Source organism: Nicotiana sylvestris, chromosome 8 (genome assembly GCF_000393655.2).
Source record: "Nicotiana sylvestris chromosome 8, ASM39365v2, whole genome shotgun sequence".
Classification (NCBI taxonomy): domain Eukaryota; kingdom Viridiplantae; phylum Streptophyta; class Magnoliopsida; order Solanales; family Solanaceae; genus Nicotiana; species Nicotiana sylvestris.
Genome location: NC_091064.1, coordinates 20,167,001 through 20,191,719, shown reverse-complemented (window position 1 = coordinate 20,191,719; position 24,719 = coordinate 20,167,001). Strand labels below are relative to the sequence as shown.

The 24,719-nt window shown below is 33.7% G+C and overlaps 2 protein-coding genes across 3 annotated transcripts; one reads left to right on the top strand and one right to left on the bottom strand.

The window, feature by feature from the left end:
• Positions 1 to 2,705: 2,705 nt before the first annotated feature.
• Positions 2,706 to 5,233, top strand: LOC104225427 (probable xyloglucan endotransglucosylase/hydrolase protein 8). Its single transcript, XM_009777210.2, has 4 exons — positions 2,706 to 3,000; positions 3,293 to 3,393; positions 4,065 to 4,267; positions 4,739 to 5,233. The coding sequence occupies exons 1-4, from the start codon at positions 2,832 to 2,834 to the stop codon at positions 5,139 to 5,141; spliced, it is 876 nt and encodes a 291-aa protein (XP_009775512.1). The 5' UTR covers positions 2,706 to 2,831; the 3' UTR covers positions 5,142 to 5,233.
• A 954-nt stretch (positions 5,234 to 6,187) lies between these two features.
• LOC104225428 (gibberellin 2-beta-dioxygenase 8-like) lies at positions 6,188 to 13,656 on the bottom strand. Of its 2 annotated transcripts, none has more exons than XM_009777212.2 (5): positions 13,546 to 13,656; positions 12,996 to 13,087; positions 10,514 to 10,980; positions 7,251 to 7,572; positions 6,188 to 6,460 (listed from the first exon to the last, which is right to left on the bottom strand). In XM_009777212.2, exons 2-5 carry the CDS (start codon positions 13,032 to 13,034, stop codon positions 6,221 to 6,223), a joined length of 1,068 nt encoding a protein of 355 aa, XP_009775514.1. In that variant the 5' UTR covers positions 13,035 to 13,087; positions 13,546 to 13,656; the 3' UTR covers positions 6,188 to 6,220. The 2 variants fall into 2 exon arrangements, with proteins under 2 accessions (XP_009775514.1, XP_070009456.1); XM_070153355.1 differs by having other exon boundaries at positions 12,996 to 13,079; positions 13,546 to 13,621.
• Positions 13,657 to 24,719: the final 11,063 nt, after the last annotated feature.

Sequence of the window (24,719 nt, the reverse complement as noted above, 5' to 3'; positions counted from 1 at the left end):
GTATAGGCATGGTGACGGTTATCTATGCACCGGAGTCTAGCATGACCGTGAGTCTTAATTGCTTTTAATTCGAGTAATGTGACACAATCTCCTTGTTTGCTTGATGAGTTTCATATAATGTGAACGATTGAGGTAGAAATTGTGATTGGTGTACTTTTGGAGCGTTAGCTCGAACATGAATGTGTTAGTTGAGGAAGAGGTGATTTAAAAAGAGAATGTGTTGTGAGTACTCCCTTGTCGGGATGTGTAGACTGATATATACTCTCCCTTGTCGGGATATTTTGGGCTGTTAGCTGTACCCTTGCCGGGTTAAAGGTATTGAGATGTTATTCTCCCCTGAAGGGGTCTACTATATGAAGTCAGATATTACATACTATATTATGGGATCGTGTGGCACGCCGACCACTTATATATGATAATATGGGATTGTGTGGCACGTCGTCCACCTATATATTGTTAAAAGGGATCGTGTGGCACGCCGTCCACTTGGTTATTGGCCTCCGTTGCCGGTGACATATTGTGCACTGTGATAAAGATGAATTGGGATCGTGTGGCAAGCCGTCCACCTATATATTGTTAAAAGGGATCGTGTGGCACGCCGTCCACTTGGTTATTGGCCTCCGTTGCCAGTGACATATTGTGCACTGTGATAAAGATGAATTGGGATCGTGTGGCACGCCGTCCAATTATATATGATATTATGGGATCGTGTGGCACGCCGTCCACTTATATATGATATTATGGGATCGTGTGGCATGCCGTCCACTTATATATGATATTATGGGATCGTGTGACACGCCGTCCACTATATATATATTATGGAAACCGGAGTTTCTTCTGTTTATTTCCGATATTTCATTTTTATCTGTTACTCCCCGATAGCATGTCCCCTCCCAGATTTACTTTGTATTATCTTATTATTGTTTTCTTGCACTTGTTATATATATCTATACAGGTTAATTGTGGTAGGTCCTGTCTAGCCTCATCACTACTTCGCCGGGGTTAAGTCAGGCACTTACCAGCACATGGGGTCGGTTGTGCTGATGCTGCACTCTATGCATTTTTGTGCACAGATCAGGGAGCAGCTTTCGGACCGCAGCAGTAGGACTTTTGGGAGCTATCTTCAGCCCAGGGACTCTCGAGGTAGCCTAGCTGGCGTTCGCAGGCCGAAGTCCCTTTCCATGTTTTTCGTTTGTTTATCTTGTATCAGACAAACATGATGTATTTTCCTTTCAGACATTGTTTGTAGCATTCTGTAGTAGTCCGTGAGCTAGTGACACCAAACTTTGGGTAGCATTTTGGTTCAAACTTCCGCACTTTTAGTTTTCAGTTGTTTTAAATTTAAAGTCTTCCGCTTAGCTTTTGTCTCGCTTATTATATTGTTGCAAGAAAGCAGGAAAGGTGTTTTAAACATTTGGCTTGCCTAGCTCCGATAGTAGGCGCCATCACGACACCCGATGGTGGGAAATCTGGGTCGTGATAGCATATGAGGATTTACAGCGCAAACCTAAACTATTAGTACATAAACACTTTCTCCGTTCACTTTTATTTTCACTATACTATTAAAAATATATTTTTACTTTTACTTGTCTATTTTTACAAATTAAGAGAAAGATAATCTTTTTTTTCTATTTTACCCTTATCATTAATTACTTACCCAAATTATTTTTAAATGTTATCATTATTATGGATAAAATTATAAAATACATATTTCATTATTTTTCTTAAAGAAATGTAAAGTCAAAAGTCAAAACTAAACGGAGGGAGTAGTTTTTTTAAATTTGTAACGGTTTAAATGCTAAGTTGACCAGATTCACAATTGTATGCCTTTGCTTTTTCTGCTTTTTTTTAACTGCAAAATGAATAGTTAAATAACTAATCAATGGAATTTCCGAGATCTAATGAGTAATGGCATTAGGAAAATCCAGTTGTCAAATCGAACAATTTTCTAATTTCTATTATAATTTATAATTAAGGCCAATGAAATGCAGTCATGTTCTCATAAGAAAGCATCTTAGAGCCAACTTCCACTTTCTGCCACCATTATCTTTCTTGCAATTTTTTATCCAACTTGTTGGTACTAGACAATATTTGCCTTTCTGATTATCCAAACTCATATCTGCCTCTTTTACTATTAAAAGGGCAACTTTTTTAATTACAAAAATAATTGGAAAGAGGGATTTACTAGTGTATAATGAGAGAGAGGGGCAAAGAAATTAAAGAACACCCTTGATTATATTTAAACTATACACTAGTTGGGTGTAGAGTGAAGAACTAAGATGAATTAATCACCAACATATAGTAACTCTATTCATGCGATCAATCAAATTAGATAGATGATTGATCTCGAAATCCCACCAAAGTATCTAAACCAGGATTTAAAGAGACAAAAGAAATTTGAGAACATTGTCTCTGTGTGACCTATCAATTACGAGTTCAAGATATGGAAGCAGCCACTCATGCATGCATTAGAGTAGGCTGTCTAGATCGCACTCCTTGGGATACGGCTCTTTTCCGGAGCCTACGTGAGCACAGAATATTTTGTGCATAGGCCGTCCTTTTTATTTTTGTTTAGTAGAAAACCAAACATTTTCTTCTTTATATAATTTGGTTCATCTAACGAGGTTAAAGATGTAATTAGACTAGGCCACAAACCAAACACAACACACATTAGCAATATTTTAATTTTCTTTTCTGCTCTCAACATGACTCAAGCGACAATTGCGGATTACTCTACCATATTATACAGCTGAGGAGCCTCACTCAGTTCCGATTACTCTCCCAAGAGCTTAATTCAAGAAACATTAAGGGAGAGAAAGGCTTCTTCATTAATGGCTAATCTTCTCTTAATTGCAGTTTTAATTGCTATTTATTGTTCACTATCTCAAGCTGAAGTTAAAGGTTCATTTGATGACAACTTTAGTAAAAGTTGTCCTGAATCTCACTTCAAGACTTCTGAAGATGGACAGATCTGGTATCTCTCCTTAGACCACAAAGCAGGTACTTAAAACACAAGAATTCAGTGCTTTTCATTTAGTACACATTTTCATTTCTTTGTGGCATATGGGTAAAAAAAAATATTTGTAGCCTTCGGCCAAAACTATTTATATTCGATAGCCACAAACTTGTATAAAATTTGTATATTTATTGTATATAACATACAGAAATATAGATATATAAAAAAAATATACATTTTTCGGCTATTATTTTGAGAGCGGTTGTACAGTGTTATTTTCTCATTTTGAATCTTCAAGTTCTTGATAGTTAACTTTGATGTATTTCTTCTATACAGGATGTGGATTTATGACAAGGCAGAAATACAGATTTGGTTGGTTTAGCATGAAGTTGAAATTGGTAGGAGGTGACTCTGCTGGTGTTGTCACGGCTTATTATGTAAGTTGCAAGATTCTTGAAGTTGTATGCATGAATAAATGTCAGCTCTAGCAATGCAAAATTTAAATCTCGTAAGAATGTAAAAAGGAATTAACTTATATATATTAACTGTATAAAAAATATTTATACGACGAGTAAGTTTTCTGAAAAGAAATTGAATGGAATTATTACTTTCAAAAAATATTGCTTCAAACAAAGAAAGAAGGTTTGTTTTCCTACATAATTCTCCGGTTAAACCAATGATTCTCTTCTCCAAGTAATAGAAAGAGTTTTCTCGTTAGACTTCTATCAATGAAATAAAGAACCAGAGTACTTTTAACATGTTGCCACTAGTTTTATATATTATATTTTGAATCTCCTTGACATGACCTAAAAGTGTAGCTAAGTGGTCAAGAGGGTTCAAAACCTTTGTGAGATTGCTGGTTCTATTATTCCTGGCTATAGTCTCTTTTAATTTTTAATTTTTTTTTAACTTCCTTAGCAGAAATCGCCACTGATTGCAACAAGTGATGTGTTCTTATTTTTCCGGTTACAAATTCTAATTTTTATGGATGATTACCCATAGTTATGTTTTAGTTGACGTGAAAGTTTATGAATTTTGTTACATTTTATTGTTTACAAGTTAAACACGTGTGAAAATGTGTATAATGGGGGATTGTATGTGAGTGCAGATGTGCACAGAAGATGGGGCAGGGCCAACTAGAGATGAGGTAGACTTTGAGTTTTTGGGAAATAGAACAGGGGAACCCTATCTTATTCAGACCAATGTGTACAAAAATGGCACTGGTGGGCGTGAGATGAGGCACGTTCTCTGGTTTGACCCTACTGAGGACTTCCATTCCTATTCTCTTCTTTGGAACTCTCACCAACTCGTGTAAGTATCTCTTTCAACTTTCAAATTATTCTCAACTATATTGTTCGGCCTCTTAAAAAATATCAGTAACATTGTGTGTTAGATCATCTAAAAGTAATACAATTTTGGAGCACACGATATAATACAATAATATTTTTGAAGAATCCGAATAACATAGATTCGTCTTAATAGAAATCACAAACATTAGAAGATGAAAAATATGGAGGGCAAATGTATATGTTTTGTATATTAAATATAAATATACATACAACACGCATACAATATACATAATATACATATCATATATATAATCAGTGCATATATTTTGTATATTTGGGCGGCTGGGCCAAAAATAAAAAAAATCCCTATAAAACATTACAGTCGTTCAACCATATAATATAAATACAATTCGATAGCACGTGTTACCAACAAAGTGTGTCTGCCCTTGTTCACAATTAGACTTAATTAACATCATAATTTTCGTGTGTGCAGGTTTTTCGTGGATGAGGTTCCGATAAGGGTATACAAAAACACGAATTATACGAACAATTTCTTCCCTAATGAGAAGCCAATGTACTTGTTTTCGAGCATATGGAATGCAGATGATTGGGCTACTAGGGGTGGTTTGGAGAAAACAGATTGGAAAAATGCACCATTTGTTTCAACATATAAAGATTTTAGTGTAGATGGTTGCCAATGGGAAGATCCTTTTCCTTCTTGTGTTTCAACCACCACTGAAAACTGGTGGGATCAATACAATTCTTGGCATTTATCAAGTGACCAGAAATTGGATTATGCTTGGGTACAAAGAAACCTTGTGATTTATGATTATTGTCAGGATACAGAGAGATATCCAGAAAAGCCTGAGGAGTGTTGGTTAAGTCCCTGGGATTAATTACTGTTTCAATTTTGATTTTGAGTGCAGATGCAGTATATGCATATTTGATTATCAATTATTTCATTAATTAAAGCCTTATTTTGGGTCGAAACAATGTGTTTTTTGTTGTTCTCTCTTTCATAAGATAACTTTAGTATTAGTCTTGTATTTTCATTAGGGGTGGCAATTTATGACCAAACCCATTCAACTCGCTCAATCCGTTCAAGGTCGGGTTACTCATTGACTCGTATATTGTTGAACTCAACCCATTTTGACCCCAACTTATCTCAGCTTATCTAAAGTTGGACAGATTTTTAGCCCATATTGATCCGTGATCAAATTTGTCCAAATATCTTTAAAATGATTCTTTTTTATTTGATATATTATATATGACCATAACAAAAGAAAAAAAAAAAATCTTATTTGGTAATTAAACCATCTAAAATCAGCTCAACCTGCCCATATGACACCCCTAATTTTCATCTTATCTTACTGTTATTATTGCCTTTTTTTTTTTTTACTTCTTTTTATCTTTACTTGTGCCGGGAGTCTATCGAAACGGCCTTTATATCTTTTTAAGGATAAGGCTACTTACACTCTACCCTTCCTAGATTCTACTTTGTGGGATTACACTGAATTTGTTATTATTGTTCGGTCATATTATTGGGAGATGAGAGAAAATTGGATAGAAGGCAACATACAACTACAAAAGAAATAAAAGGATAGAAAGGACAGTTCATAAAGTATTGATATTTAAACTTGAATTTGGGAATCAGAGTTCTAATTTGTGCAAAAATGAAATTTCCTTTCATTCTGTGGTGTACAATAGTACATGTGAGCTCGTGTATTACGAAAATGAAGTATGGAATTAAAGTAAAACTATAGTACTTCTCATTTTCTTTCGGAACTGGTTAATTAATAACTAAATAATACCACATATAATTGAACGAAAGGAATAGATATTAACCCGTTTTAAACATTGTGACACATACGGGGAATAAAGGGAAAAAAAAAACTAAGCCTCTTGTCTTTGTTAACTATTTAAAAGTCAGATAGTGTGATTATGATATAGGCATTTAACTGCAAAATATTTGTGCTTAGTGGCTTGATACAAGAAACCTAGGTAGACCTATTTTATAACCAAACCTCTTAACATCTTCTTGGACTTGTTGTCTGAATTCTCTAAACGAAAACTTCCTATAAACAGAAGGTTCAACAAAACTCTGTATTTCTGCGTCATAAGATGGACATAAGAAAAATGCAGTTGAGAACCTCTCTTTTACTTTATTTGTCACAACTCTGTGTTCCACACTTTTGTATACGCCATTGCTCCATGCCTGCCTCATCAAACATTATTTCATTAATTAATTTGTAGAACTAGAGAAATTTTACCCTGAAAAAGTAATTATTGATAAATCTTCGCCCTTTAAACTGAAACAATCAAGAGGTGACGAAATTAATCCTATCTTTTTTAGTAACTCGCCCCAAAATGCCTAAGTTTATACAAGTTGGTTTATGACCCATTTGTTGACTTGGCTCTATGGGTTGGACCCCAAATGATCCATCAAATTGTTGAGTCAAAATGAGTCAAATAATGTAACATGACGGATCAATATGCAACTCGAACCCAAACACATATAGAAAATGAATTTTGGAGATATGGATAAGCGAATTTGGAAGAACTTAAACTAATTATTTAACCAAAAAAAGCTATATTAGCTTTCACATTTTGTTTGAAAAAAAAAAAAGGAGATGAGGTTGGGTCATGTTGATTTGATTAGGACCAGTTATTTGACTTATCGTGATCCAATCCATTTTGATCCAAATAAACCTTGGGGATCTTTACACAAATAGCCAGTCTGTTTACTTTTTTTAGTTAATATATATAGATTAAAAAAATAATTATATATAATTATACATATATTATACGTAGATTTTACATATATTACACATCCGGCACTTGGGTATGCGACTATTTAAGTTAATTCTTCATAAAGGACATTGGGCAAGGTGAATCATGATCTATTTATTAGTTTGACCCATTTAGATTCGCTCAAGTTTGACCCGCCCCGCCCACTTGCTACTCTAAAATAATGTCAAAATTTAGGAAAATAGTAGTTCAAGTACCTGGAACAAATCTCCTACATTGATGACAAGTGCTTGAGGATTAGGCTTAACAGAAATCCATTTCCCATCTCTCAGTAATTGCAATCCTCCTATCTCATCTTGATGTAATATTGTGAGGAAATCACTGTCAGTGTGTGGCATTAATCCAAAGACTTCTGGTGAAATAGGACAAGCTGGATATCTGTTCATTCTTATATAACAAGTGTTTGGCAAACATGTTTCTTTGAAATAATTTGACTCATGTCCCAATTCCTCTGCTAATAATCTTGCTAATTGCTGTGCTAATTCAGATAATGTTGTTGCAAATTGTTCCATAGTCGAGCTGAATATATCCATACACACACAAAAAAAAAAGAGAAAGATACTCATGATTAAGATTCCAAGCAATTATTATTTATAGGACTCTAAGAAGATAAATTAGCGAATAAAAAAACAGTTCGGTGCATGAAGTATCACATGTGCACGTAGGGTACGGGTAGGGCCGCCCCTAAGAGAGTGTAATATAGATAACATACTCTAATGCAAATATTAGTGGCTGATTTCACAACTCAAACTCGTGACCTATAAGTCACACGATGATAACTTTACCTTTGCTTTAAGGTTCCCCTTCATAAATTGGCAAATAGCATAATCATTTGCTATTTGCGCTAAGTTACATTGAACCGTACAGTATAAATTCTTTATGAAATCAATATATATAAAAGAAATATTTCTAAATTCTATAGTACAAAGTTATTAGGTATGTCTAATAACTTAGATTATGTAACTGGATGGGTTAGGCATTACATCTTCATAGTCTATATCTTATTTTTTGGATCTTAATATATAGGTAGGGGTTAATATTGGCCTTAACCCCACCACAATGATGTGGATTGTTGAGTTAAAAAGATGTTATAAGTTTTAATTCTGGGCTAGTGATCTTTTATTTCTCCCTTTAATTAGCTCCTGATCCTCTACTTTTTTAGAAGGAGAACATAAACTATTGTAGTAACTAATCAACCTGGCTCCTTATATGCTTAGAAACACATTTTAAAAGTTTGGTCAAATACGAATTGTTGTTAAAAAGTGATCTTCAAATTGATTAGCCAAATACAAATTACTTGTTAAAAACTTGATCAAATACTAATTGTTGCTCAAAAGTAATTCCAAATTAATTAACCAAATATAACAGCTTCTCACCGAAAATACCTTTTTCAAAAACACTTTTGAAAAAAAATATTTTCATAATAAGCTAATTTAGAAGCACGGTCAAACATGTTATGAGACATCTCCCGAAAAAACATGGCAAATGCATGCATTAGAAAGTATTTTTCAATTGATACACTCTTTCACTTTTATCGGAGACATATCTTACAATAATAAAGTACTGGATCCTCAAGTAAGAAGCCCCACAACGTCAAAAACCCATCATATCAAATTATCAAACCAGCATTTCAATATTTTTTAGAATAAGCTGATTTTAAAAGTACGGTCTATAAGACATTCTCCCAAAAAAACATGCCAATGCATGCATTAGAAAGTAATTTCAATTGATACACTTTCACTTTTTTGGGAGACATATCTTACTATAATAGTGAGGAGACCCAAAACGTCAATAAACCATCAAATCAAATTATCAAAACAGCAATGCAATTCATGTACTACTTCCACTTTTTAGGAGAAAGAATTCCTTCCTATCCAAATCAGCAGCACCCAAATGTTGTCGTACAAATTGAACAGAGTTTGAATCAAAAGCTGCTAAACATAATTAGTGACAAGTTGATCCCCACTATTTCCAGAGTCCCGCATTGGTCATGAGTATATTAATTGATCTTGGACAATTTTTGCCTAATGAGTTAATTTTTATGTGTGTTCGGCTCAAGATCTATTTCACGTTAGAGTCTCACCCATTTTAATTCTCGTTTAACAAATTTAGACCCTCATATTATATTACATTCACCCTCCAGATGTCTGAGTATCAACATCAGTTGTGTGAGCTAACTTGTGTGGGTCGATTTAGGCCCAAATTTCATTTCTTATCAATTATTCCTTCGATTCTAACTATGAATCATTTTGCAAACTTAATTTATTTTAGATATTTAATATTTTAGATAAACAAGAAACATTTATTACTTTTTCAGATTTATTCTTACTGCTTCAATTAATAAAGCGTTATTTAAAGGATACATTCTTACATAGTAGTATTTTTTGGTGGTCATGGGACATATTGGGGATTCATTCCCTCACTGATTTCTAGCTAGTTTTTTTGTTGTTTTGTTTCTATTTAAAAAAAAAACAATTAAAATTAAGGGATACCCTTAAGAGAAAAATAAAAGGTATTTTAGACAAATAATCTTACAATTAAGGCAATTATCCCTTTTCTTTTCTAAGACGTAGTATTATTTTATAATTCAAAGATTCAGCACAACCCCAGAAGAAATAAAAAAGGAAAAACTTGTTGTCATATGGATTCTCGTAATAGGCTAAACAATTGTTTTGTCCTAAATATTTAAAAACCCTAGCACACTTCTGGCAATCTGGCTACATTGCAGGAGAGCTTCTGAGGGTTTTACCCCAAAGAGCTAATTAAACTAAAATAGCTTAATTAATGGCACATGCAATTGCGTTGTTTTATGCCGTTTTATCGCCTAAAGGAGCAAGGATTTAGTCTATTACGTATTGGCACATTAGTTTGATCCCTCCAAAACATACGGATTTCAGAAAACAAATCTCTCTTATCATCTGATTAAAATAAATTTTTGTACATGTATAGCCGGTAGGATTAATCTTTTTCTAATTTAGGCAGTTGAGTGGCGGCTATTTAGGTTGATTCTTCACAAAAAAAGTAAATCAATACAAATAGTACTTGCTTATTTTAGTTCGTTATTTCACCATTTTATTCCTACTTGTCAAATTGTGCAAAACACAAGAACCTCTCCTTCTATAGGGAGAGATGTAGAAAGGAAGACAAAGAAGATTTGGATATAGAGTATCACGAGTGTAACTTCAATATATCGAAAGAGTAAATGATTTTTACGCAACCAAATTACCTAAAGGTAACTACTCGTATTGTCCTTAATATGTTACAAGTAACGGTCTTCCGCAACATATTAAATTATACTGATACTAAAAAAAAAAAAATTATACACTACTAGTGTATTTATTAAATCCAACATGCAAACAATAACAACAATAACAGCAGATCCGCTGAAATCTCACAAGTGGGGCTTCGGACACACATACACACACATTAAATAAAACATAAGAGTGAAAATTCCGAGTACCTGAGGCTGCTGAGTCCCTTTGAACTGGAAACATCAGAGAGAGGAACATGAAAAGCTTCCGACCAAGAAAGTTGTCGAAGGCAAGTAGCTGTCGGCGTTCCCCAACGGTAACTTCCTTCGGAGAAGTTAAGATTCTTGTCAATATTCATTTTCTCATTGAATGGCTTCTTGAAAAGCTTGACTTGTTCCATTCTCATTTTGGCCAAAATATCATGTGAAACTCCATGGTTTATCACTTGGAAAAAACCCCATTCTTTTGAAGCTTTGGCTATTTTTTTCTTGCAATCTCTTCTCTCGAATTCGTCTCCATAATTTAGTTGGTAAAGATCGACAAGAGGCAACTCGCATTTCTCCACTAAGAAGAGGTTTTCGTAATTGTTTGAATCCTTTTCATTACTAATGTTGTCAAAAAGATTCTTGTATGTCTCTTCAAATGGAGGATCAGGTGATTCTTTCATGCTTATAGTCTGAAAAGAAAGTGGTGTCAGAGAATAACGTTAAAACTGCAGAATATATATAGAGGAATTCTCGAATAAATTTAAGTTTATATATATATGGTAAAGATTTTTCATACAATGAGTGTAACTTAACCTAGAGGTGGTTGGTCCTTTCCTAATATGCATTGTAGGCTAGTTGAGCATTGACGAAATGCTGCATACCGCCTCTGGTTTAGCCTATCCTAGCAGTCGGTTATACTCCCTTCGTTTTACTTTTTGCGGCAAAGTTTGAATTAGGGACAAAGTTTAAAAAAGAAATGATGACTTTTGAAATTTATGATCTAAAACAAGTCATAGATATTTATGTGATTATAAAAGCTATTCATTAAGGTAAAATGAGAGGTTTGAGTTAATTTAGTTGTCATTCTTTTTCGGAACAAATTAAAAAGGAGATATTGCTACATAAATTAAAATGGAGTGAGTAATTTTTGTCATGTTAACAATATTTATTGTTTATCAACTACCTTTACCTGTAATATACCTTAGCTTATAAGCAATCTGATTGTCAAATATTTCTTTATACCATGTATGCATAAAATTACATAAACTCTTTTACTAATAGCTGCAAGAAACTTGACCCAAAATGTAAGGGGGAAAAGGCATACAAAATTCCCTTTTAAGTTATGTCACAACCGAATATGAGGAAGAAAAGAGAATCAAATTAAGACCATATTTCTGAAATTTCTGATTCTATGTTTTTTGGTCAGGTTAATTTGAAAGGCATTGGACACAAAGAAGATGCATGTCCTTTACTTGAGAGGGAGGTGGTGAGGGGAGCAAGGAGCCTTGTGCGCCCAAACACAGACCAATAGGGACCCATTTGGCATTTAAAAATTGAAGTGTTGCATTTCTTTAACGGAAAATGATTATGTATAGCTACTCTTAAAACAACCGACGATATATATACTTTTTTGATTACCAAATATAAATAATTTCTAGCGCTGGTTAAAAAAGAAAATACCCTTTCTTTAATTGGTCAAAGATGGTATGATGATAGTCTATGGTTCTCCATCACAAATCATGGTACACATGCTTTTATTAATATTGACTGCCTCCACCCTCGTGTATTATTTAATTTTCGTGTTCCCGCTAATTTCCCCAAGGGGTTAGGTGGGTTTATGCTTACCTTTTACCTTAACACTCTTTCCTTTATATAGTTAGTCCTAAAATAATATTATATTTTTTAATTTAATAATAATTTAATTTTAAAATACCTGTGTTACCCTTAGAATCGACTAAGGGTCTATCGGAAATATACTCTCTATCTTCACAAGATGGATATAAGGTCTGCGTACGTACTACCCTCCCAATAACTCATTTGTGAGAATACACTAGGTATACTATTTTTGTTGTTGTTGTTATTGTTATTTCTTTACCCTTAATAAAATTATGTAAAGCTATACAAATATTTATGACTTATTTTAGATGACAAGTTTCAAATATCTATTTTCTTTCTTAAACTCTGTATGTACTCAATTAAACATCATCACATAAATTGGGATGAAGGAAGTGATATCCAAAGTGTTAAGTTCTATGCATTGGTTGGATTAAAATATTTATACAATTAAAGCATAAAATAATTACGAATAAATCTTTATGATAAGTATCACTCTCTCTGTTTCAGTTTATGTAAATCTTTTTGAAGTACGAGGGTACTTACTAATTTTCGATGTAAATTTAAATATAAATTTTTTATATTTTTTGAAATAAAATTTATATATTTAGAAATTACATAAAAGTACTATAAGTCATAATAGTGAACAATTCAAAAAATTTAAATTTTTTTATATAAAATATGGTCAACGAAATATTATTTGACTCCCAAAATAATAAAAATAATAATAAGTTTACATAAAAATGGAACAGAAAGAATACTTGTTAACCTGACAAAAATAATAACTAATCTATCATCAATAGTGCAGCTACACTAATAATATAAAGATAGAGGTGCATGACGTATATAGGAATAGATATATAATTCTTACTTGGTTTGCCTGTTGTGAGACTTTTGAAGACTTTGTCATGACTTTTCCTCAGACGAGCAGAAAAATGTTGAGCTTACACTCAGCCTGTTTTACTTAAGAAGGAATCCAAATAAACATATGATCAGTAATAATACAAATTCAAACCCCAAAAGAAATGAAGAAGAAGAGATTAAATCGTTTGCATGGCTAAAAATATATATACTAAAAAAAAGTATAAAAAAGTATAAAAAACTGATTATTGTCGAAGATATAATTAAAATAAATAAAAGTGTGATTTCACGAACAGATTAAGTTTTTAGATTAAATGATCACACAATTTAACATATCAGACCAGACAAGAAATTTTGGGTCCGAATAATTTTGTCACCCATTTTTAAAATAACTTTCATGTGTTTGGGCCATGATAAAAAAAAATCTCCGTATGATGGAACGTCTTGAATACATAATTAAGTAAATAAACGTATTTTAATTATTCTACCAACGCAGGAACTACTACTAAATTTACAAGGAGATAAAACCGAGTAAACAAAGAAGGCTCACTACTACTTACTTGGAGAATAAAACTAAGCAGAAAGAGAAGGCTCTAAAGAGGCAGCAGAAGCAAGAAAAGAAAAGATCTTCTTGAAATTAGTGTATGGGGCTGCTTAGCTAATCGTTTTGCAGTCCATGAAGATTGGACGATATTTTTATAGGGAAAGCAAAGGAGTACTGCAGAGGGAAAATAATATCAACAGTAGTTATTACATGTGAAAAATATATATGCCGGGAGCGGGTTTGGCTGAACCCAGTAACTTTGGTTTGAACCCTGTATTTATCTTAATAAAATCTATTGGATATATATAAATTATTAATTTAGAACTCAATAACTTAAAATGATCAGAAAACCCATAAATTTAAAATCCTGACTCCGTCTATGACATGCTCCTAGGATTGAGTGTTTATGTATAGAAAGAAGAACACGCGGCTCATCAAGAAATCAGAGAAATTCTTCTGCCTTTTGTAGCAAATATCTTTACTTGTGATGTTTTCCATTTTTTCTCTATATATTGCTGTAGATTGATAAAGAGTGATACATTTTCATTGGCTAATTAGGAAAAAGAACAATGGATGATCTGAATTTTGGGGTTTGGTTGGTAAGGGAAGAAATTAAATTTTAGTTTTGCCATGCTAAGTACTCATAATACTCATAACACACGACAATAACAACATACCTAGTGTGATTCTACAAATAAGGTACGGGAAAGGAAAAGTATACGCAGACCTTATTTATATCTCGTCTAAGATAGAGAGTCAACAATAATAATAACATAATTAATCCAATGTAATTCCACAAATAAAATTTGGAAAAGATAGAGTATGTGCAGACTTTATTCCTACCTCGTATGGGGAAATAAGACTGTTTTTGATATACCGTCACTTAAACTAATAACACACAACATGAACCAATAATATCAAAATGGTTGTTGAAAAATTAAACTTAATTTCACATCACAAACAATATTGTTTCATTTGGTTCTCATTCCTCCAAGTCTTGCCTCCCTTCATCATTCAATATTTCTGAGAGAAACAGGACACATGATAAATTTCTGGAACGGTCCCAAACATGAAAAAACATGGGGGGGAAAATAAAAAGAAAAAGACACTGTATTTTAAGAATTCAGCAGCAACAACAGCATTTATCAGAATCCATGTCGGCAATGGCACGTCACATGTGGCATAAATCAAAGTCTCATGTTTCGTCTGAAATCCACGTCCGCCACTGCAGCAAAGGAAATTTGTTTGCAGTATGAGAATTGAAGGGTTTCCACGTGCACTGCTTTGATGCAGGATACAAGTACTGATGATGGATAATTATTTATTGTACCACACACAAGGATTTTTTTACCAAGGGGTTTAGAAGCAGAATATAGAAAAGTAAATATATGAATTTTTTTAGGAGATCTAATATATATATATATATATATATATATATATATATATATATATATATATATATATATATATGCTATTGGTTGACTCCTCTTGACTTCTCCATGTGTTTACTTCTTTATATTTTGACACCCCTTAATTAAAAACGTGGCTCATAAACATAATATTTTACCTACTTATATAATGTAATTTTTCGATAAAAGAATGTCAGTTAATTAATATCCCTCGGAAAAAGGTGGCTTCAACACCGCATACTCTTAGGGGTCGTTTCGTAGTATGTTAGAGAGGAGTTATCCATGTATTAAAATTATGATAACTTTATATATTATTTGGTTATAAAAATGGAAAAAAATAATCTCCACGTAGAATCTAGAATAAGTTATACAATGATTGATTAGTTTTTTCAACTTTCGACATAAAATATAGTATTGCTAATACAATATTCGGTTCACATTTCTCTTTTTCGCATAATTAGTACATATATAAGTTATGAGAGAATCTATTTATTATTTTATGCATGCAAAAAATGGAACAACTTATACATATATTAGTAATACTTGTATTAGAACCTAATGTAACAACTCGACCGGTCATTTTAAGCTTTAGCGTTCCATTCGGTAGTTTGAGTCTTTGACTAGTTTCATATAATGTATTATGACTTGAGTGTATGGTCGTTTTTTGTTTTCGAGTGGTTCGGGATTGATTTGAAAGAACGAATCTTGATTTGGAAGCTTTAAGTTGGAAAAGCTAACCACGGTTTGACTTTTAGGTAAACGAACTCGGAATCGGGATTTGATTGTTCCAATAGGTTCGTATAATTTTTGGACTTGTACGTATGCTCGAATTTGCTTTTGGAGGTTCATAGAAGAATTCGACACTATTTGTCGAAAGTTGGCAATTTGAAGAACTTAAAAGTTCACAAGTTTGACCAAGAATTGACTTTGATGTTATTGGACTCCAATTGGTGTTCTCAGACTTTGGATAGGTCTATGAAGTTGAAATGAACTTGTGTGCAAAGTTTGGAAGTAATATGAAGTGTTTAAGTGTAATTCGGACACTCTTTTGAAAGAATGAATATTTAACAACATAAGAGAAATTATATTCTATTTGAGCCCCGATTCTTTGTTGTGATGTTTCTGTGAGTGTTTTGAGGCTTTGAATAAGTTTGGATAATGTATTTGTACTTGTTGGTATGATTGGACGGGGTCCCGAGGGGCTCGGGTGTGTTTTTCATCATTGGTTGAAAAACTAATTAAGTTAAGGATTTGAAGTTTGACCATGGTCAATATAGGATGAAGATGACCTCTTTTTGGTGCTTTGAGTGCGCGAGCAGGTTCGTAGCGTGTTTTATGATTGAAAAACATATATGGTTTGTGTCTGGGAGGTTCTGAATGAGTTTTGGGTGCTAAAATGTAGATTTTTTTATTGCTGATTTTATTTTGATGTAAATAATTACGAAAATACCATTTATATCCCTGAAATTTTCAGACTTCCTTTAAAACTTTAAAACCATATATCCCTTATTTTACGGCCAAATTGGGTGATTCAAAAATAAAGGCAGATCTAGGATTTTTATTACATAGGTGCACTACTAAAAAGGAGAAATAGAAATGTATTAAATTGGGCTTGATCCATGCTCCTTTAAGTAATAACTCAACATTCAACCAAGTGCACTATTTAGCCGCTTTGTATCATGGGTACCAGTAAATGGTATTAAGCCAATTCTAAAACATATGTACATAAAGAACTTAGTTTGGCGGAGAGTCCATGGGTTCAAGTGCCCTATATATTTGCTTATAAATCCACCCATGTTCAAAAGGCTATCTTGGGTGTAATCTCGCAAGGATCATGTTGGGCTTATCAAACGCGAGTTTTGTGATCATCTAGGATCTGATTCGGACTGGGACAGCTGCTACGTTTTTAGTTATTTCAGAATTTAGTTACTTTTTCTCACAAGGTTTTGGAGCTCGATTTTGGGCAATTTTGGAGGGGATTTTCACTACTTAGATTAGAGTAAGCATTTTTGACTCGAATTTGTTTATATTTCATGATTCCAACCTTGAATTTTGCAATTGATTGATGAATTGAATTGAAGAAATTGGGGGTTTTAGTAAAAACTTTTCTAAATCATAAATTGATGATTTGAAGGCCGATTTGAGGTCGGAATTGGATGAAATTGGTATAGTTAGACTCGTATCAGAATAAGTATTCAAACTTTGTAAGGTTTGTTGGGTTCTGGAGTGGTGCTTGGGGTTGACTTTTTGATTTTAGTTAAAATTGAAGCTTTATTATTCGGATCATTTCCTATGGCTTTTATTTATGGTATTAAGTTATTTTAGCTAGATTCGAGCTGTCCGGAGGCTGTTTCATGTGGGAAGGGCTTCTTAGAATATTGATTTAACTTTATTGAGGTAAGTATTTTGCCTAACATTGTGTGGGAAAAATACCTCTTAGGTGCTAGTCCTAATTGTTAATTTATATGATATGGTAAGTGACGTTTACATGATATGACGAGCGTGTATACAGGTACTATGTGTTGTTTTGAATGGAATAGACCGTATGCTATTAATATACCTTAATGTAATAATGAACTTTATAGAAACTTGTGAGACTACTTTATGACTATTTGATCATGATCATTTCATTGACTTAGCCATAATCATGCTTTATTTATTGAACACCCTTCCACTTCTATGATTATTTATTATGTCCTCGTGCACTGGTTGAAAGTTGTGAACTTATACTTTGATGAAACATTGGTACCGTTATTGTGATATTGTGGTACTTGGCATTATTATTTTTGTGGTACCGTGAAACTTATGGACATATTGAGCAGATTGATTGGGGGTATCATCACGAGATTTTTGGCTATGTGATTTAATCTATTATTGTGTGCATGAGGCAAAAGAATGTTGGCGTTATTTTGGGTTGCCCAGGTGGCAAAATAAAGATAGCTATATGTGCATGTTGCGAAATAAGGGTGGCATATTATTTTTATGTGCACATGCGGCATAATAAGGGTGGCATTTTGATGATGTTATATGATATTTCGGGGTGTCTTCTTGTTGTTGTGATTGTGTTGAGGCGGGGTTGATATTTCATTCTCATAAGCACTTGTGTATGTGATGCAAGTGAATGTTATGAAAAAGCTGTCGTAAAGTTTTGTTCTTCGTTCCGCCGTCGACCCTATCTATGTTTCTATGATGGCCCAAGAACACGCTCATTCTTCAATCGTAGCCTTATGCACATCTCTCTTCTTAGTTTCACGCTGAACTAATGATAATGAATGAAAGATTGTGTTTTGCACTTACCTGAGTTAATGGTTGTATTTGACATTTCATCACATGCCTTACCTCTATTGGATGTTTTGGGATCAAACATGCGCTTATTATTTTGAGTTGTTATCGCACATGTTCTAAAGGGTTGTTGTTACTATTTTTCATTATATTCCTATTATCAGTTTTCTTTGATAAATTCATTGCATAGGTTATTTGTCTAGTAAGTATCAAATGCCTTTAACCCAGTCACTACTTCATCGATGTTAGTCTTGATACTTACTGAATACCGATTATGGTGTACTCATACTATATTTTGGCATATTTTTGTGCAGATCCAAGTGTTGGAGGTAGCGGACCCAAGCTGTGAGAGCTTCTTTGATCGTAAGGATTCAAGGTAGAGCTGTTTAGTTCGTCACAGTCCCTTAGAATCCTTTCCTTACATTTATACTGTCAATTCTCTATTTGAACAATATTGTAATTTTTGAGATATTTTTATGTATTCGGCTAGAGCTGGTGACTCTATACTACCTAGTATTGGGAATTTTTGGTGATTATCGTCGTGTTGGTTTGTATCACCTTTATTTTCGCATTTATAATCTGCTTCATAATACCATGTCTTATTAGTTTAATTGTCGTAAGTGATCGACTTACCTAATTTTAGAGACTAAGTGTCATTACGATCCTTAAGGTGGGATTTTGGGTCGTGACACCTAAAATAACAAGAATACTCTCTATTCAAACTTGTATTTTTTGTTTAAACAATACATTTAAAATATACTATTGATTTTAATAGAATAAGCTAGAACAAAAATAAACAATACTTAAATTATATTTTTATATTACTAATCTAGTCTCAAATATCTTCATTCCTAATCTTATCTCTCCTAATATGTGTGCTAATCATCCTTATTTCTACTACTTTCAACTTCTGGATATGGGAGTTCTTGACTAGCCAACGCTCCACCCATACAATATATTCGATCTAACTACCACTCTGTAGAACTTACTTTAGGTCTCGGTAGTACATTCTTATCATACAAAATACCAGAAGCGAGCCTCTATTTTATCCACACGGCTCATACACGATATGTGACATCATCATCAATCTCCCATTGCATTAGATGAATGCCCCCAGATACTTGACAACTACCTCTCCTAGCTATAACTTGCGTATCGAGCCTCACTTCCCCGTCCATTTCATGCTCCACGATATTGAATTTGCACTCCAAGTAATCTATTTTGATGTTACTCAATTTGAAACCTTTTAACTCCAAGGTGTGTCTCCAAATATCCACCCTCCCATCTCGTCTATCAATACTATGTCATTTGCAAATAACATAAACCAAATGACCTCCCCCTAAATGTACCACGTCAACATGTTCATCGCTAAGGCAAATAAAATATGCCTCTTCTATTTTTGGGAACCAGTTCGATTTCATACCATGGTGACCGACTACTGAGGCCATTCACCTTGCTAGAAGATTGGTAGAGCAGTATAGAAAGTGAAAGAGAGATTTGTATATGGTGTTTATTGACATAGAAAAGCATATGACAATGTCCTAATAGAGGTCTTATGAAGATGTTTGGAGGCGAGTGGTGTGCCTATAGCATATACTAGGGTTTATTAAGGACATGCAAGATAGAGCTCAGACCGGGGTTAGGATAGTAGAAGGAGACTCAGAGCACTTTATAGTCATGATTTTGCATTAGAAATCAGCTCTTAGTCCATTTCATTTGACTTAGCGATGGACGTGCTGATGCATCACATTCAGGGGGGAGGTCCCTTGGTTTATGTTATTTGCAGATGATATAGTACTGGCCGACGAGATGCGAGGTGGAGTTAATGACAGGCTAGAGATTTGGAGACAGACCTGGAGTCAAAAAGTTTCAAGTTAAGCAGGACCAAAATAAAATTCTTGGAGTGCAAATGTAGTAACGTGAATCATGAAATGAACGTGGAAATAAGCCTCGATACGCAACTTATCACTGTGGGAGGAAGTTTCAAGTACTTGGGGTCAGTCATCCAAGGCAATGGGGAGATTGACGATGATGTCACGCATCATATAAGTGCGGAGTAGATAAAATGGAGGCCTATTTGTGGTATTTTGTGTGATGAGTATACACCACTGATACTTACTATAGAATAGTAGTTAGACCGACTATATTGTATAAGGCTAAGTATTGGCCAATCAAGAACTCCTATATTCAGAAGTTTAAAGCAGAAGAAATGAGGATGTTGAGGTGCATGTGTGGGCATGTTAAGAGAGTAAGACTAGGAATGAAGATATTCAGAATAACGTGGGAGTGGCTTCCGTGGCAAACAAGTTGCGAGAAGCGAGTCTGAAATGGTACGGACATGTGAAGAGGATAAGCATAAATGTCCCAGCAAGGAGGTGTGAGTAGATTTCCATGGGGAGTTTGAGGAGAGGTATAGGTGGATTGATGCAAGATCAAGAATGTCAAGAATCCAAGAAATTCAAGCAGTCTAAGAATCCATTCAAGACTAGAATTTCTTTTCCATAAAGATTAATATTTCTTGTTTCTTGTTTCCTAGTAATTTGATTCTTATATTAGTAGAATTATATTTATTGTTATAGTCAAACTAAGATTATTAGTTGGTAGTCCATTTCTACTAGAATTCGTTTTTTTATTTTGGTTAGGATAGGTTTTCTTAGCCTTATTCTAGTTTAATTAGGATTAGTTTTTCTTAACCTTATCAATTTTACTCATTGTAAGGCCTATTTAAAGAGCTCAATATGCTGAAAATAAAGATGCATGATTAGTTTTTCTAAGCTCTTACTTAAAAATCGTGATTTACTCTTTTGTTTCCTCTTCTTCGCTTATTCAACGGTTCTTGCAATCTTGCGGGGTTGAGGAACGTATGAATAAGGTTTCTTTTCATCTTACATTCTTCTAATGTGATTTTAAAGAATGCTTTCGCTAATTTTGTAAAAAACTTTGGCGTGATACTTTTATTTTCCTCTTTTCTTTGTACTTGAGAGGTGCAAAACCTTGAAAGTACATCAATCTGGTATCAGAGCATAGGTTCCGGGTTCATATTCTTGACTTGATATCTTAATCATCGTGTCACCAAACAAGAATAGCAAGTTCGTGACCTCTTCAATGGATTTTCAATTAAAAATTCAAAAATTATATCCAGCCATGTGTATCATTGACTTTTCACCTTTTAGAGATGCTCAACACAATATTAACTTGATTGTTGACTCTCTCATCCCTAACAAGTTAGCATATTGAGTTAATCCTAAATTTCATAAAAATATACATGAATAAGAGGAAGGATTACCTATAAAAGAGTGGATAATAGAGAGTTTGAGTCCATATATTGGAGAAATAGGATGTCTTAACGTCATAAATATATATATGGCTATCATCAAAGGTACTGTTGGTGTATAAGCGACGCAATTGATGCATTCCCAAGAAGAGCGTTGATCTCCATGCTTAAGTCAAATATAGACATGGAGTTGGCTAGGTTTCATAAAGTTCTAACACCAATAACTTCATATCGTATGTTGAAGTTTGAGAGTCAACATAGAAAGATTACATGGAGAAGACTTGGTAGAAAGTTGAAACTCGAAAAGTGGAATTTAGTTAGACCACATGCTAAGTTTGCTTATAACGTGAAGAACCTCTATGATAAACAAGCATAATGTAACTTAAAACCTGATGAGCATTGGGTCCCATTTTTTCCCCACCTTGGGTCTCCATTCTTACTATAGCAAATCTGTACCATCTATGGAAGTTGTTAGACTCGAGGATGAGTCTTTTTTAACTAGGGGAGAATAATGCCAGATCAAGAAGGTCAAAAATCCAAGAAATACAAGAATCCATTCAAGATTAGAATTTCTTTTCCATAAAGATTAGGATTTCTTATTTCTTATTTCCTAGTAATTTGATTCTTGTTTTAGTAGGATCAAATTTATAGTTCAGTCAAACTAGGATTGTTAGTTGGTAGTCCATTCCTACTAGAATTTTTTTTCCTATTTTTGTTAGGATAGGTTTTCTTTGCCTTATTCTTATTCTAGTTTAATTAGCATTAATTTTTCTTAACCTTATCAATTTTGCTCATTGTAAGACCTATTTAAAGGACTCAATATGCTGAAAATAAAGATGGTTGATTAGTTTTTCTAAGCTCTTGCTTCAAAAAAGTGATTTACTCTTTTGTTTCCTCTTCTTCGCTTATTCAACGCTTCTTGCAATCTTGCGGGATTGAAGAACGTGTGAGTGAGGTTTCTTTTCATCTAACATTCTTCTAATGTGAGTTTGAAGACCGCTTTCGTTAGTTTTGTAAAAAACTTTAGCGGGGTGCTTTTGTTTTCCTCTTTTCGTTGTGCTTGAGAGGCGCAAAACCTTGAAAGTACATCATAGACTAAAGAAATATAGGGGAGAGGTGATTAGGCGTGCTGCTTCATCTTTCAGAGAACATGAGCCTTGTTAGGAGGATATTAAGTTCAAGAATTAGGGTAGAAGGTTAGTAGGTAAAATTGAGCATGTCTTTTGTACTGTTATATCCCGTACTTTAATATTAGGATGAGTCGTAGTAATTCATATGAGATTGAAGGGATTAAGACCATTCATGAGATTATAGAGGAATTGTTACTATGTTATTGTAAAATTCCGTAAGTTTAACAACTTTGATGCTGTTATATACATTTGATATGGTAATTTGAGTGGAGCATTTTTTTAACAAAAGTTTGAAAAATATGATTTTATATACTTCAGTTATTAATATTACTACTTTCGAATATGCTTTAAATTATACACGTAATATGAGAAAGTTTATGAGATTTTCTTTATTGTAAAGATAGAAATTATTTTTTTTCACAAGAAAAGAAGGTTATCTTTTTACTATTTTAAGAACTAAGCGTACGAAAATTTGTAATCTTTATATGAGATTAGAAAAATTAGAAGTTGAGAAAATATATGTATTTTTATATGATTATTTTAATAAAACAATAGTGTATGTATTGATTTTATATGGTACCACATGACTATAATAGCAAGGTGTATAAAGTATGTTAAAAGTAAGTAGTATTTTAAGTAATTAAGTGGATAAATATTTTTTCTATGGGTTGCCACATGGCACTAAGCTAGGCCAAGGTGGCACCAATGTGCATGATGAGTCATAACACATAAGGTGCCTTGTTTACACGTGAAATATTCTTTGGATGAATAAATTTAATGATTGTTGCTATTGATTGTATTTTAGGATGATTGTTGATTGTATATAGAATTAGTGTTCCCTGGAGAACCCTTATGGACGTTTCATTTCCTATTCAAACTACAAGAAGTGCAACCCTTCTGGTTAACTCAATTTATCTTAATCCACGAAGATGAGCAAAGCCAAAATCTTGGGATATTTGAGCTTGAGATTGACTTGTCAGGTATGTTAAGGCTAATTCTTCCTTCTTTTGGCATGATCCAAGGAACGATACGTAAACATAATGTTATTTCATAAGTGATTCTACTCTTAGCAGTTAAGGATGTCTATGTTATTCATTCCCGTAAAATAATATTCAAGCATGTCTAAGTATGTATCTAGTTCGCTATTGAGGTATTTGATAAAGATGTTAATGTTCATAATGGTACTATATGCATCATTATTTACTACCGAACTACGGCCGGTCGGGCAGTCATGTATTTACCACCGAGCTACGGCCGGTTGGGCAGTTACATATTTACCACCGAGCTACGGCCGGTCGAACAGTCATGCATTTACTACTGCGCTACGGCTGGTCGGGCAGTTACCACTGATCAGGGCAGTCATGCATTATAAGATATGGATAATAGTCTCAAAGAGAAGCATTTTATATACCACTGCGATATGGCTGGTTGGGCAGTTACCACTGATCAGTTGGGCATTCATGTATTATAAGATATGGATAATAGTCTCAAAGAAAAGTATTATATATATATATATATATGGTGGCACTTCAGAGATTCAGGTTGATTCTTATATGTCTTTAGTTAATGTCGACTTATTGTTATGTTTCAGTTCCGCCTTACATACTCGATACATTATCCGTAGTGACGCCCTTTTGTTGGGGACGCTGCATTCATGCCTGCAAGTATAGATAATTAGTTTGACAAGCCCTCATAGTAGACGAGGTTGGTATTCAACGAAGGGTCAGTAAGACTCCACCTCATTCGGAGTGCAACCGAGTCTATAAGTCATCATGTCAGAGTTTTTGCTACAGACTTATGGGTAGGCTCGTACCCTGTCCCATTTGATGTCGAATAATCTAAGAGGCTTTGTAGACAGATGTTCATTTTGTACAGTATGTCATAGGCCTTGACAATCTATATATGTTTATGTTTTAAGAAAGTTGGTTCATTGATACAGTGTTTTTCCACTTATAGTTATACATTACGAGTTGTGTCCCACTTGTAGTTATACATTACGAGTTTGGCCATGTTGACCCATGATAGTTACAAAAAAACTACAGAGTGGTTCGCTCGGGCCAGTACGACACTGGGTGCCAGCCACGCATCCCCAGGT

Coding starts and splice junctions, on each gene's coding strand:
- LOC104225428 (XM_009777212.2), bottom strand. CDS start 13,034: ATGACAAAGTCTTCAAAAGTCTCACAACAGGCAAACCAA. Junction 10,981..12,995: donor TCTCACAACAGGCAAACCAA/GTAAGAATTATA, acceptor CTTTCTTTTCAG/ACTATAAGCATGAAAGAATC. Junction 6,461..7,250: donor ATGTAGGAGATTTGTTCCAG/GTACTTGAACTA, acceptor TTGATGAGGCAG/GCATGGAGCAATGGCGTATA.
- LOC104225427 (XM_009777210.2), top strand. CDS start 2,832: ATGGCTAATCTTCTCTTAATTGCAGTTTTAATTGCTATTTATTGTTCA. Junction 3,001..3,292: donor CTCCTTAGACCACAAAGCAG/GTACTTAAAACA, acceptor TCTTCTATACAG/GATGTGGATTTATGACAAGG. Junction 3,394..4,064: donor GTGTTGTCACGGCTTATTAT/GTAAGTTGCAAG, acceptor ATGTGAGTGCAG/ATGTGCACAGAAGATGGGGC.